The following is a 13,054-nucleotide window of genomic DNA, read 5'->3' as shown; positions in this document are numbered from 1 at the left end:
CATTCAGGGTCCATTTGGCAAGTTAGTTTCGGGCTATTTTAGTCATAAAAGATAAAATAAGTTATTTTAGTCATAATAAACAAAACATCACATCGAACCCATAATTATTACACTCTTCTCTCACACAAAAAAGTCAAAAAAATTAAAAAGTCAAAAAGTCCTTCCCAAATCAAATTTTTGAGCCCAGACTAAAAAAGTCAAAAAATTAAAAAGTCAACTCATTTCCCAAACGGAGGCTCAATCTAAATTTAATTGACAATAAAAGTTAAACTTAGATGATTCATAAGAGAACCCCCTGTTCATCAGATTAATCACTTTGTCTTATATGGGGTTTTTATCTATTTGCTTTACTTTATTTTTCAATTTTACTAGCATTTTATCAAATGTTTGACTAAGGTTGGCCCATTTGTTTCCATTGCGTGAGATATGATGAAAATGGGAGATAGATGGATATACTTTGAATGATATATTTATTGTTTTTGATAACAAAAAAAGTCATTTGTTATCAATTATTATATTTGGTATTTTGATATTTGCTTATGATAGAGATAGAAGCTTTGAGGTAAATAAAATGAGTAATGATTCATCCCCCTTTTCTTCCCACCCCCTTTGACCCCCTCTCTCTCTTATTGGTTACATTTTCTTTTTCTTTTTCTTTTTTTTTCTGCTCCTCCAATCACCCCCTGTCACGTGGCAAAGGGGATGAGGGGGTGACCCCCAAAAGGGGTCCCAAGCATTATTCAAATAAAATTGTGCTATGCATGATGGACAAGTTTCAGGTTTTCACAATTATTTTGGGCCCATTATGTATTGTTTGATGTGAAAGATATCAAACCTAATAAGTGGTTTTATGGTTCGATTTGGATTGGTATCCTAAGTTCCGATATATAAAAATTATAAAATTAATAATTAGAAAACAGAAGTTAAATGTTATTAATTAATTTGTCTCATAAATTATAAATAGAAATTATATCAAACACTCTAATATAAATTCTCAACAATATATATATATATATAGATAGATAGTCTCATAAGTCGCACCAAAGGAAATTAATAATTTTTTTCTCAATCTTTGATTCAACAAGTATCATATTATTAAAGTGGGTAATGTTTCAGATTTTAAAATTTTATGATTATGAGATATTAGTTAGTAAAAAAAATCATTAATTTGTACAACATTTTCCCAAAAATAGCAATGACTTAAAATTTTTGTATTAAATTTGTTTATCATAAAATATATCATTAATGTACCAGTGCAATTAATGGATCACACCTTCAATGTATGAATGACATGTAAGGTGTCACGCTAAATAAGTAAATTTATTATAAAATTTTAATCATCTTGACGTTAAATTTATTCATAAAGAACCCACAACGAATAACTTGAAATAAATTACAAAATTTTTAAACTCCTCATGATATTCTAGTGGGTATCGTTTAAGTATTAAATTTTTATTACTGTATATCACATTTGGGAGTAAGAAAAATTTATAAATTTTGTTAATATGTGAATCCTATTTTAATTATAAAATTACATTATTATATGTCATGCCTAAAAAAAAATTTAAAAAAAATTATAAATTTTGTTATTTTGTACAATATTTTGCATCCACCATTCCATTTTATTTAATTTTTGGGTTAAAGCAATCTGATTAATTTTCGGTTTACCAGATTCTTTAATACTGTGGGTCATATCCACAAAAACGACAGGCTGGTCTTTCTATTCTTATTTCCCTTTTTTTTTTTTTTCTTGTGCAAAATGATTATCAATTGAAAACTATTTCAATTTTGAAATTTGCGAAATTAAAATTTTTTAATGTAAGGTTGCAATCAGAAACTATTTTATCTTTAAATTTTAAAATTTGAGTATTTTTCTCAATAAATTTTTTAAATAAGCAACATTATTGTATGATTATACATTTTTCTAGGTGGGTAATGATGACATTAATGTCTCAACAATATTTTATATTTCTCTAATGGAAATGGCTTCTGTACAGTCCTTAATCAGACTGGACCGTACTGTTGGATCTGTGGAGGCCCATCACGGGTCCCGTTTTGATAATCTGAACCGTTGAATGTGTAAAACTCGTCGAGTACTATATGCTTGTAAAAAATCACATTAATCGGATATTGATAGCTATGTGATCAAAATAGATTTTTATCAACCGTTAATTTATTCACCGTCTATTTTTTTTATATACAAAACTGATTTGATCACATAGTTATCGATATCCGATTAACATGATTTTTAATAGGCATATAGTACTCGACGAGTTCTACACATTGAACGGTTCAGATTATCAAAACAGGACCCATGGTGGGCCCCCACGGGCCCAACAGCACGGTTCAGTCCGATTAAGGACTGAACAGAAGCCATGCCCTTCTCAAATTTATCATCCATAAATTATCTCTAATGATGTAGCATTGAGATTAGATCCCCACATAATGAAATATTTGACAAATTAAAATTTGATACCTGTCGGACAGATCATTAAAGATAGTTTTTCAACGTGATAAATTAGATGTCTCGTGTTAGTTGGTCTAAGCCGCGCTCTTACTGCTGGGATGGGGCTCGGCCTTTGAACTATACGTTAGACGAGTTTCTACCTCATACAGCTCTGGCCGAAGACCGGGGAAAGTTTAGGAGAGATGGGGAGACCCAGTAGCTGTCAATCAAGGCGAGAATAAGCTTGTGAAAAAGCAAGCATGTCTCCCACCCCCCAAAAAAAAAAAACAAAAAAAAAGACCCTATAGTGGTAGCACTTCGCCTTCTTTCTATTCGATTCCCTCCCATTCAAATGTTTTTCTTAATGGCTCATATTCTTTAAATCATTCATTCAAAGCTTGATAAAAGACCTTCATGGGATAATTTATTTGGTTGTATTTTTTGAAATAAAATTGTCTGAAAATGCATAATAGATTATTGAGAAAATTATCACTTGTGACAAAATAAATTTTGAGTTTTAAATTTTGTCAATGCAAGTCTTAATTTTTTGATTTATTTTTAATCTAAATTATTCATTTATTTTCATTTTTAACCATTTAACTCAATATAAATGTACATAAAACGTTTATAATATCTTTTTTCATTGAATTTAATGATTAAATTTTTTTTAAGAAATCAATTTTAAAAAAATAAGTAAATAGTATAAATTGAAAATAAATCAACAGATTATAGCTCAAATTTATAAAATTAAAAAGTCAAAATTTATTTTGTTACAATTGTCAACTTATGAAGTTTTTTTTGTTGTTGTAATTGTCCCTAAATTTATTATTTTTTTTAATTCTCAAAAGTATTCTGCAACTCAAAAAAAAAAAAAAGGAAATGAAAACACAATCAAAACAAATTTATTTCTAATTTGCTAAACAAATTTTCTGTGTTTTACAAAAAAATAAAAGCAGAAAAAAACAAAACACAATCAAACTGATGTTATTTGTAAACTGATTTTATTTGTAAACTTCATTTGTGAAGCAGAACCTTCTAGAGAAAAAATACAATGAACAATTTGTTACGAAATCTCAAAAAACATTCAATAAATATGATGAGAGATAAATTTGCTGACACACATGTACATGTCATAAAGATGTTGTTCTTATCCATCAAAGTGGTGCCAAATCCACAATAGTTATGAATTTACAAAACTACCCATTAGAGATTGAATGTATTTTTCTAGAATTTCATGTACTTATCTGTCATTTGACAAACACTGATGGGGTAGTAGGTTGATTAGGCAGAGAGGTGACAGAAAATAGATGATTGGATGGAAAGAAAATACCGGAAAATATAACTAAAAAATTCTTCTTTTGAGTTTGTTTGACAAAACTACCTAATCTTCTTTTAGATGATCAATAATTAGGTTAGGTTGTGTTTGGCCACAATGTTCATAACAATAAGTGCGTTTGATTTCAATTTTTTTGAATTTAATTTTTTTAAATTAAATTTATTAATTTTCATATTTTTTTATTTTCAGTAAATATTTTTAAAATTTTAAATAATTTTTTATTTTTTAGATGCACCTTACTTAAATTTATCTATATAGTAAAATATTTTTAAAAATTAATAAATACACAAAAATATACTGAGTTTTTCTTCTTTTTTTTATTTATATTTTTGGTATTTAGTGAATTTTTTAAAGATTTTTTTCACAAAATATTATATTTTTTAAGTGTATTTATGTTAGGCGTGCCTAAAAATTTAAAAAATAGCTTAAAATATTATAAAAAAATCATTGAAAACAAAAAATAAGAAAAGTAAAAAAATAAAATTTTCTAAAAAGTATTTCCTGAAAACTAAAATCAAAACTAAAACTCATCAGTGATGTCATTTTTTCATTTTAATTCATTAGAATACAACTTCAAAATGCCTCCATAAATAGAAATATGATCACCAAAAGTAACATGGCTAAATAAATCAGTTTTTTTTTTTTTTTTGTTAAGATTAAATAAATCAAAAAATCTATTTAGCATTAACAAATTTAAAACCACTTTTAACTTGTTCACTTTAGTTTTTTTTTAGTAACTTTTCAAAATGTATTAGCTTTTTAAATTTTTTTAAAAATAAAGCCAGAAGGCCACTAAAAAAACAATGCCAAATTCCTATGTCAGGGAAATAAATAAATAAATAAAACTCCCATGTCAAGCAATCCACTTCGCCGGTTGTTATGTGGTTTGGTAGTACTTTTTTTCACTCTCCTTAAAAAATAAGTACAAAGATAAAACAATTTTTTTATCTTCTACCTTCAAACTCCAACTCAAAAGGCCTATTTTGGAAAGTGAGTTATAATTCACTTTCCAGATTATAACTCACTTCCTCTCTCACAAAAAAATTGTTTATAAGTAGCTTTTCACCAAAAAAATTGATTATAACCAACAAATATACTTAAAAATTAAATCACACAAAAGTGCTCAAAAGTAGGGGTGAGCCGCGGATATACCGATCCGCCAAAACTGACCGAACCGAACCAATCTGTCGCATTTTGGACGGATGCGTGATGACCAGCAGACGGTTGCGAATTGATTTTCTCCAATCCGCCAATCTGGCGAACGGATGGCGGATTTGAGATTCCTTTGGCCGCAACCGAACCGCCAAACCGCGAGCACCCCTAGTAATTTATAAGACTTTGTGTTTTCAGTTTGTTTAAATATTTTGTTTGTGTTTTCAATTAAAAAAGAATTTAAATATTCTGTTGAAAAAAAAATTTCAACTTGAATATCTTTTTTTAATTGAAAAAAATAAACGTATTATTTATCTATATTTTTTAATTTTTAGATATATCTCTAAAAATAATAAATAGAAAATATGATATATGCTTGTTGATTTTTGTTTTCAAAAACAGATATAGATGTAACAATACACAGACATACAATCTCTACTACTGCTCTGTTCATGGTTTTGATAGTTTGAATTGTTTTTATATTTTAAGAACCACATATTGTAATATTTTATGTGAATGAGGCATGCTGTGATTGTAGTATGTGGATGAGGCATGCAGTGATTGTGATATTCTAAAGTTTCAAACTTTCTTACTTTGGATGAGGCATGCAATGATTGTAATTTTTTTTAAGTCATTGACTGTAATACTTTTTTTTTTTTTTTTTTTTTTTTGCAAAAGTTAAATTATGTTGAAAATTTATAAAATTTTAAACCGCCAAACCGATTCGCATCCATCCGCCAAATCGCCAATCCGCTCAATCCACATCCGCCGGATTGATGGATGGATGCGGATTGATTTTCTCCAATCCGCTAATCTGGCGGACGGATGGCGGATTGGAGGTTCCGTGGCCACAACCGACCCGGGCGCACCCCTACTCAAAAGGCCAACTGCTACCGTAGGCAGGTCCCATCATCCTCATATGTACATTCTTGAATTTTATTTTATTTCATTTGTAATTTAATTCTATATATGTAGAGTTATCCTCCTAATGCGCAATAAGAATAACTTTCTTCCATAAAAATAAAAAGATAGAATAAAAACACAACCAACAGAATAAAATCCAAAAAAAAATTCAACAATAGTCCAATCAAAACATTCACAAGAAATTACTACCCAAAAAAAAAAAAAAAAAAAGTATGATACAAGAAGAAAATCCAATGGCATCACAAATATGAAACCCATTTCCAATAGCCTGAGATAAAGCACCTATAAAAAAATGTTTGCAATGATACAAACAAGTGAAAATTAGGACCCTTGGGAGGAGAAGAAACAAAGGTACAAGCTTCATGTCAAGAAACATAGATACTCAATACACAAATTGCAAGTAAGTCTATCAAGACATTCTATCAGCTTAAATTTCATTAATGAATGCATATTAAATTGAAAAAAAAATCATCTACATCACAGGGCATGCCCCTCCGGCAAAAATCCTAGATAAAGGATGAATCAATCAACAACATTCGGAAGCTCAAGTTGTGTACGATTATTATGCAAGGTCTAAAAGCATCCCTCTCATAACTTAGGATAATCAACTTATTTAAGCTATTTTTACCGCATAATATAAAATAAGCAAATCATTTAAGCTGTAACAAACAAGCCCAAAGTATGCTTATGATAAACTTCCCCTAATTCCGAGTATGAAGAGCAACATACAGAGTGTTAGTTTCATACAATGTTCTGAAGATTTTTGCCATTCATTGAATGAATTTGCATCGGTTTACCATCCTCTGCTCATAGTGTATGCTCACATACATTTGGGGCTGTCCGATCCTCATGAGATCCATCAGCAATTTCATATTGCTGCACATTATCATCAATAAAACATATGCAAGGATATGGGTAGCAAAAGTTCAACCACAATGCATGAATATTATAATTAGTCAACACTATTCCCGGTATAATTAACAGAATAAACAGCAACCCCTTTCTTTCACATTACAGTGTGTACATCAAGAGTACAGTAACCCATAGTCATTCAAATGGGTTTTTTTTTTTTTTAAACTCCAAATAATCAGAGAAGAATACCACAGAAAACGTTTTGTCTAGCAGGCAAGTATAAATGCTACAGTTTGAATCATAATGCAATGGCAGTGTGGCATGTATAAAGAAGGAAAACAAGAAATTGGTCGAAGATGCAATTAGAAACCGCCCCCTCCCTCCTCTTTCTAGCTCAGGCATGAGCTTTTTCAGTGCATGTAGACAGTAAAATATTTGCCTCGGAAAGCATAACCTGGTCATTGAGGAAGAACCGGAGGTGCAATTGTTCTTGTATTGTATGATTTGCAGTGGCTGCATTTCTGTCCAATTATGTGGAAGAAAACTTCAGTCGTGTCATTGCAGTCATTACATAGAATCCAAACCTGCAAATTTTATGTTTCTCAGATTCTTCAACTTAAATGCAATTTTAGTGTAATTAAAAGCCAATAAAGATGATTCACTAAACCGAACAGGAGATGTTCTGATATATCAGAAACAAAACAAGCAAACATGAAATGGGATCTTTACATGCAATATTAAAACTTTATTCGTGCAAAAAACACCACAAGAATGATGTGACAATAGTAGTTTTGTGAATAAAAGTTATCTTTATGGGTGTTTTGTTTTAAAAAAAAAGGTTCACATTGAATCATATCATTCTGTAAGAAAAATCTGTATGAATTTTGTTTGTATATTGTTTACTCTTTCTCGTAATTGACATTGACGAGGTGATTTTGTGCATGATGAATCCAATTTTCCTTTCTTTTTTGGAGGAATTACATCCCAGTGGGACAGACAATTTTTTTTACACAAGCATGGAAGACTTGCACCCCACAGCATTTCACTTGCACCTCATCACAAAATTACTTGCATCTCACATGTTTTTGTAATTTTTTTTCTCTATCCCACTGTATTGTAGTTTTCCCTTCTCTTTTTTCCCCCTCATTGTCCATCTTTTTTACTGAGGTTGGTGTTGAGGAATGTTTAGGAATGGGAGAATCAACCTAAAGGAGGCATTAACGGTTATGTACTTATATCTAGTCATATATGAAGTATAATTATTTATCTAGCATATCTACATGCTTGTAGATCTCTGTTGAAGATCTCTGAAGAGCTGAATTTAAAAGTGATAATGATCTGCAAAGTCAAGTTGGAAGATGATAAATTGATCAATAGCTTTAAGTGTTATTAGGAGTCATTTAGATAATTTTATTATATTTTCTTTCTTTTAAGACTTTTTACTGGCTTTAGTGATAGGAAGCAAACTCTATTAGGAAGAGTTTTATAAGGTTTCTATGCTTTCTCGAAGTTTCTTAAACCTACAAATAGACTATATTGTCGTAAAACAAATTCAGCCTCCCAAAAATAAATAATTCAGATTTGATTGATAGATCTTGCGCCCTCTCCCTCCCTTCATATTCTTCCTCCTCTTCTTTGTGACTGCTTTCTTCTCTATCTTTATCTCTTCTTTACTCTCAATCTCTTACTCTTCCCTCCAATCTCTATTCTCTCTAATCTCCTCCTTGACTCTTCTTTGATTTCTTGCTACCTCTTCTTCTCTCTTCTTTATCTTCTTCTCCTATCTTATCTCATTACTCTCCTTCTCCTATATTCTATTTTCTCTCTTTCATCTTTTTCATCTTTATAACATAATATTAAAATAAATAAATAAATTCAAAAAGCCAACACACAAAAACACAAACCATCACATTATTTTGTCCATCGTGAGTTTGAAGAATTCCTCATAAAAGTCATGCTACATCACAAGCATATCCTCAAGTTGCGCCGAATTTTACTATATATTAACAAATGGCACAAGTTTTTAACATATCTAACAAGGATGAAATGGAAGTACCTACCTTCTTGTAACGGTAATCCTCAGGCATGACGGTTGCTTCAATCTAACAAAAGTAAGAAAACTTCCAAGTTGAGCAAATCACAGTTGGAATAATCCACGGATAAGATAATAGTAACAGCTTGGTAAAAGTAGCTATGAAATCTTTCATGTTAAATATAATTGATGCATATGAGTATTTTTAGTATAAACAGGATGACAGCTTGTTTTACCAAAAACAAAGAAAATAATAAGTTCAAGTTTTAAGTGTATTGATCAATGAGCATCTATTCAACCCACCTCCTCATCTATTCTCTTCCAGGCTATAGACATGTCAATAACTGACCTTGAGCATATGGGACAGCAATATCTGAGTGACATTTTTAAGGCAAGTAAGAGTATAACAACTATTTTTCAATGGTAAACAAACAAGGGAATATAAAGTAATTTTACAATGATATAAATGCTTACTTGTCACGCTTCATCATCTCATGGTAACATTCACAGTGCATTGTGTGCCCACATTTCATAACGATAGTGTCTTTTAATGAATCAAAGAGATACTGTAAAAACAATCATGCCAATGTGAAGATATTGCAAACTTTTAAGCTGTTAAAAAATGATCAAAAGTATTAGCAAGTTAGAAAGCAAACCTCGTAACATATGGGACAGTGGTGCTGCATGGAGTTTTCCACACACGAGTGATTGTCACGCAGACTAATTGCATAACATGATCCTGCAAAAAAAAAAGGAAAGAAATAAAAAAAAAGGTTTTATGCATTGCATGCAACAATTAAATAGTAACTGAAAGGAATAGTAAAATCAAGGAGATTTTTTAAGACGGCGAAGAGAAAAGTATTAAGATTGATAAAGATGCCCAAGTTCAAAAGACAAAGCGGTCCAAGTAATAAACAAGGACTCATCCTTAGAGATTGACAAAACTAAAACAGCTATAACGAACTGATTGGTTAGTGAAAAAAGGAAATGTGATTTATTCACCTGCATAGATATTGTTGCCTTGCGCAGAGCCTAGTCAATATATAGAAGCAGGAAGGTTTTTTTTTTTTTTTTTTTGAGGGGATAGAAGCAGGAAGTTGAACCATCCAAACATTGGGTAATCAAGGGGTAATACCAGCAATTTTATAAGTTCTTGATGAACTAACAAATGCAACGTTTGTGGCACACTTGGTGGCTGGTGATTTAACATTTCTTCAATATTAAAAAACAAAACAAACAATAACTTTTTAAAAATAATTGGTTTGTAGTTGCAGTAAAGAACAAGCACACTATGGGTGCGGATGCATACCGCACTTCTTACAGTGGAAATAGTTCTCACGACCACCAACTCTGAAATAAAACATAAAAAAATTTAGATGAGAACAATTTCAAATATCACAAATAAGAAACAGAGAAGAAAAATCATCAAACTTTGCTGAATAACCTGCAGATCCCGCAATCATCACAATGAAACTGCCTTTTGTCAATCTGCAACAAGTGTACATAGTAATTAGCCTTTGCAAGAAACAAAATCAACAATAACATCCCAAGTCATCATAAGTTTGTATACAATCCTTGCTCTTCTTGAGCAAAGGTGGACTGACTGAAAGATCAACAACACTAAACAAGCTCACATGATTCGATTTTCAATTTTAATTTCATTAATTACAGCGAAGATAAGTCACAACAGTTAACATACATCATCGTCAAAGAATTTGCACACTTCACAGAAATATTCTCCCATATTGACTCCACAGTTCGTACAAACACGAGCAACCTGGTTACAACCAAGATAAATATCCATAAAATCAATTGGAAGATTAATCAAAAACAGAACAACAAAGAACAAATCTAAAACCAAGAGAGACATACTGGTTGCTCTGTGTCGCACACTGCGCAAATAACCTGAAACAGCAATGCAAAATCCATGGCTCTTAATCACAACTTGATGACAGTAAAAGCTAAATATTAAATAAACAAATGAACAGATATTGAAACAAATATATCCATGATTACACATACTTGCTTAACATCGCTTCGAACTAGTTCGTGCTGATCAATGGGGTTGCTCAACATGCTCTAATGAATCCACACAGAAAAAGGTAAAAACAACAAATACCCACATTAAAAACAGATCCATAGATACATGTTATATACCCAAAAAAAATACAAGATTTGTGCAAAACGACCTATAAGAATGCTATAATTAATCAAACAAGCTAAAACAATAAAAACTCAGATAAAAAAAACAGGTACATCGATGTAAATCTTGAGCTAAGAAGAGAGATAAGACAGGAAATGTGATCCAAATACCGTGGCTTCATTGTGACAATGACGACAATCGAAGACCTCATTACAGCAAGGAGCTCTGATCTTGCATCTTCTTCTATAATGCTTGCATCTATCCCACCCAAAAAAAAAAAAAAAAAAACCACAAATCACAAATCACAGAATCAAAACACAAGCAAATCATCAAATAAAACTCAACCCACCAATCAAACAGTAGAAAAATGCATGAATATGCGAAATGCACATATATATGTATAGGTAGATAGAGAGAAGAGAATCAAAACACAAACAAATCATCAAAAAGAACTCAAACCCACCAATCAAACAGCATAATAAATACAGAGAGAAAGAGAAAGAAAAGGGGGGTACCCATAACCCATCTTCCCAAAATAAAGACGTTCATTGGCAGAGCCTTCCATTAGAATTGGAAAAGATTGTTCTTAACCCAGAAAGGGAAAGAAACAGCCCAGAGAGAGAGAGGTGGAAGGCACAGAATCGGTTGATTTGGGAAGATGGGGACGTCAAAGCCCAATTGCCATTACTTTTGCACAGCACCCAATTTTCAATATTATATATATATATAGGGAAAAATGTTTGGGACTACTAATTAGTGCTCCTACTAATTAGGTGGCAGTGAGTCTCGTCATGAATGATGTGATGCTTTGGTTTTGAAGTTGTAATTTTTTTATTTTTTTTTTAATGCATTAGTGCTATTAGTGGTGATATTTTAAGTGGGATGAATCATTGTTGATATATAGGATAGGGAGCAGCTTGTGTCCGATCTCCGACTGGATGGTGCTATTGCACCCGTGAAAGCTCAGTATCTCCTTTTTGATAATTCGAATAGTTTAGTATAAAAATTTGTTTGTAAAAAGTTATATTGATTAAATATTAATAGTTATATGATCAAAATAGTTTTTCGTCAACCATTAACTTGGTCACGTCTATTTTTTATATATATAAAATTGATTTGATCATATAACTATCGATATCTGATCAATATAATTTTTTATAATCATATATAATACTCGACAAGTTCTACATATTAAACAATTTAAATTATCAAAATGTAACGGCCTTTACAAATTTAATAGTACCGTTTAATTCGATGACACCAGCTGAACCCGGATAGGATAATGGGATAACAATAGCTATGGGAGAGAGAGAGAGAGAGAGAGAGAGGGGATAAGGTGGGGGATGGGGAGGAGAGTGAGAGTGAATTGACTTGGCGGAAAAGGGACAAAGCGCCGAGTAATCCGCGAATTGGAATTTGATTATGAGGAGTGAAAGCAAAGCTAGGCTAGAGCAAACAAAAGAAAAGAAACCGTTGTGAGCATGCGAACAGTTTGGTGCACGCAATCCCGTTTACATATAGGCCCTGCTTCCCTTCCGTCCAGATCAGATTGAGAGGTGCTTTTGGATTTGTAGAGATTTTGGCTTCGTTTGGAAATAAATTATTTTAGTAATTTTTTGATTAAAATATAAGATAAAAAATTAGTATATTTAGGATAATTTTTTAACTTTTTATGAAAAGATATGCAAAAAGTAGAGAAAAAAGAGAATCTTTGACTTTTTGATATAAGTTATAGATTTTTTTACTTTTTAAATAATTTTTTGACTTTTTTATTAAAATATTAACTTGTCAAACGAGACCTTATAATAAGTATTATTTTGATAATTTAAATCGTTAAATGTGTAAAATTTATCGAGTATTATATGTCTGAAAAATAATACGTTGATCGGATATCAATAGCTATCTCATCGGATCAATTTTCTGTCAATTATTTATTTTTTCACCGTCTATTTTTTTTTATATAAAACTGATTTGATTACGTAACTATCGATATCTGTTCAACGTGACTTTTCATTAGACATATATTACTCAATGAGTTCTACCCATTGAATAGTTCGAATTATTGAAACAGGGCCCGTGGTGGTCCTCTATGAGCCCAACATCACCCCCTAATCTGATCTGAGACTAGAGGAAAACCAATGCCTTTCATTTAATGGAGTGATTTGAGAA

At 31.1% G+C, this 13,054-nt stretch overlaps 1 protein-coding gene across 1 annotated transcript; it reads right to left on the bottom strand.

Annotated features, from left to right (window-relative positions):
- Window positions 1–6,835: 6,835 nt before the first annotated feature.
- LOC114312325 (CHY-type/CTCHY-type/RING-type Zinc finger protein) lies at window positions 6,836–11,593 on the bottom strand. Its single transcript, XM_028258563.2, has 12 exons — window positions 11,401–11,593; window positions 11,056–11,143; window positions 10,765–10,821; window positions 10,615–10,647; window positions 10,442–10,519; window positions 10,187–10,230; window positions 10,052–10,092; window positions 9,399–9,481; window positions 9,217–9,308; window positions 9,046–9,115; window positions 8,771–8,812; window positions 6,836–7,294 (listed from the first exon to the last, which is right to left on the bottom strand). Exons 1-12 carry the CDS (start codon window positions 11,448–11,450, stop codon window positions 7,169–7,171), a joined length of 804 nt encoding a protein of 267 aa, XP_028114364.1. The 5' UTR covers window positions 11,451–11,593; the 3' UTR covers window positions 6,836–7,168.
- Between the last annotated feature and the right edge of the window lie 1,461 nt (window positions 11,594–13,054).

Source organism: Camellia sinensis, chromosome 7, assembly GCF_055761805.1.
Source record: "Camellia sinensis isolate YWXY chromosome 7, ASM5576180v1, whole genome shotgun sequence".
Lineage (NCBI taxonomy): Eukaryota > Viridiplantae > Streptophyta > Magnoliopsida > Ericales > Theaceae > Camellia > Camellia sinensis.
Note: the sequence above shows the minus strand (reverse complement) of the source record. Positions and strands in the feature narration are given on the sequence as shown.

Bases quoted from the DNA above. Each gene is read 5' to 3' on its own strand.
- LOC114312325 (XM_028258563.2), bottom strand. From the start codon at position 11,450: ATGGAAGGCTCTGCCAATGAACGTCTTTATTTTGGGAAGATGGGTTAT. The intron at 11,144-11,400 runs GTACCCCCCTTT...TGGGTGGGATAG, and splicing joins TTTGGGAAGATGGGTTATGG to ATGCAAGCATTATAGAAGAA. The intron at 7,295-8,770 runs GTAGGTACTTCC...TAAAATTTGCAG, and splicing joins AGGATTACCGTTACAAGAAG to GTTTGGATTCTATGTAATGA.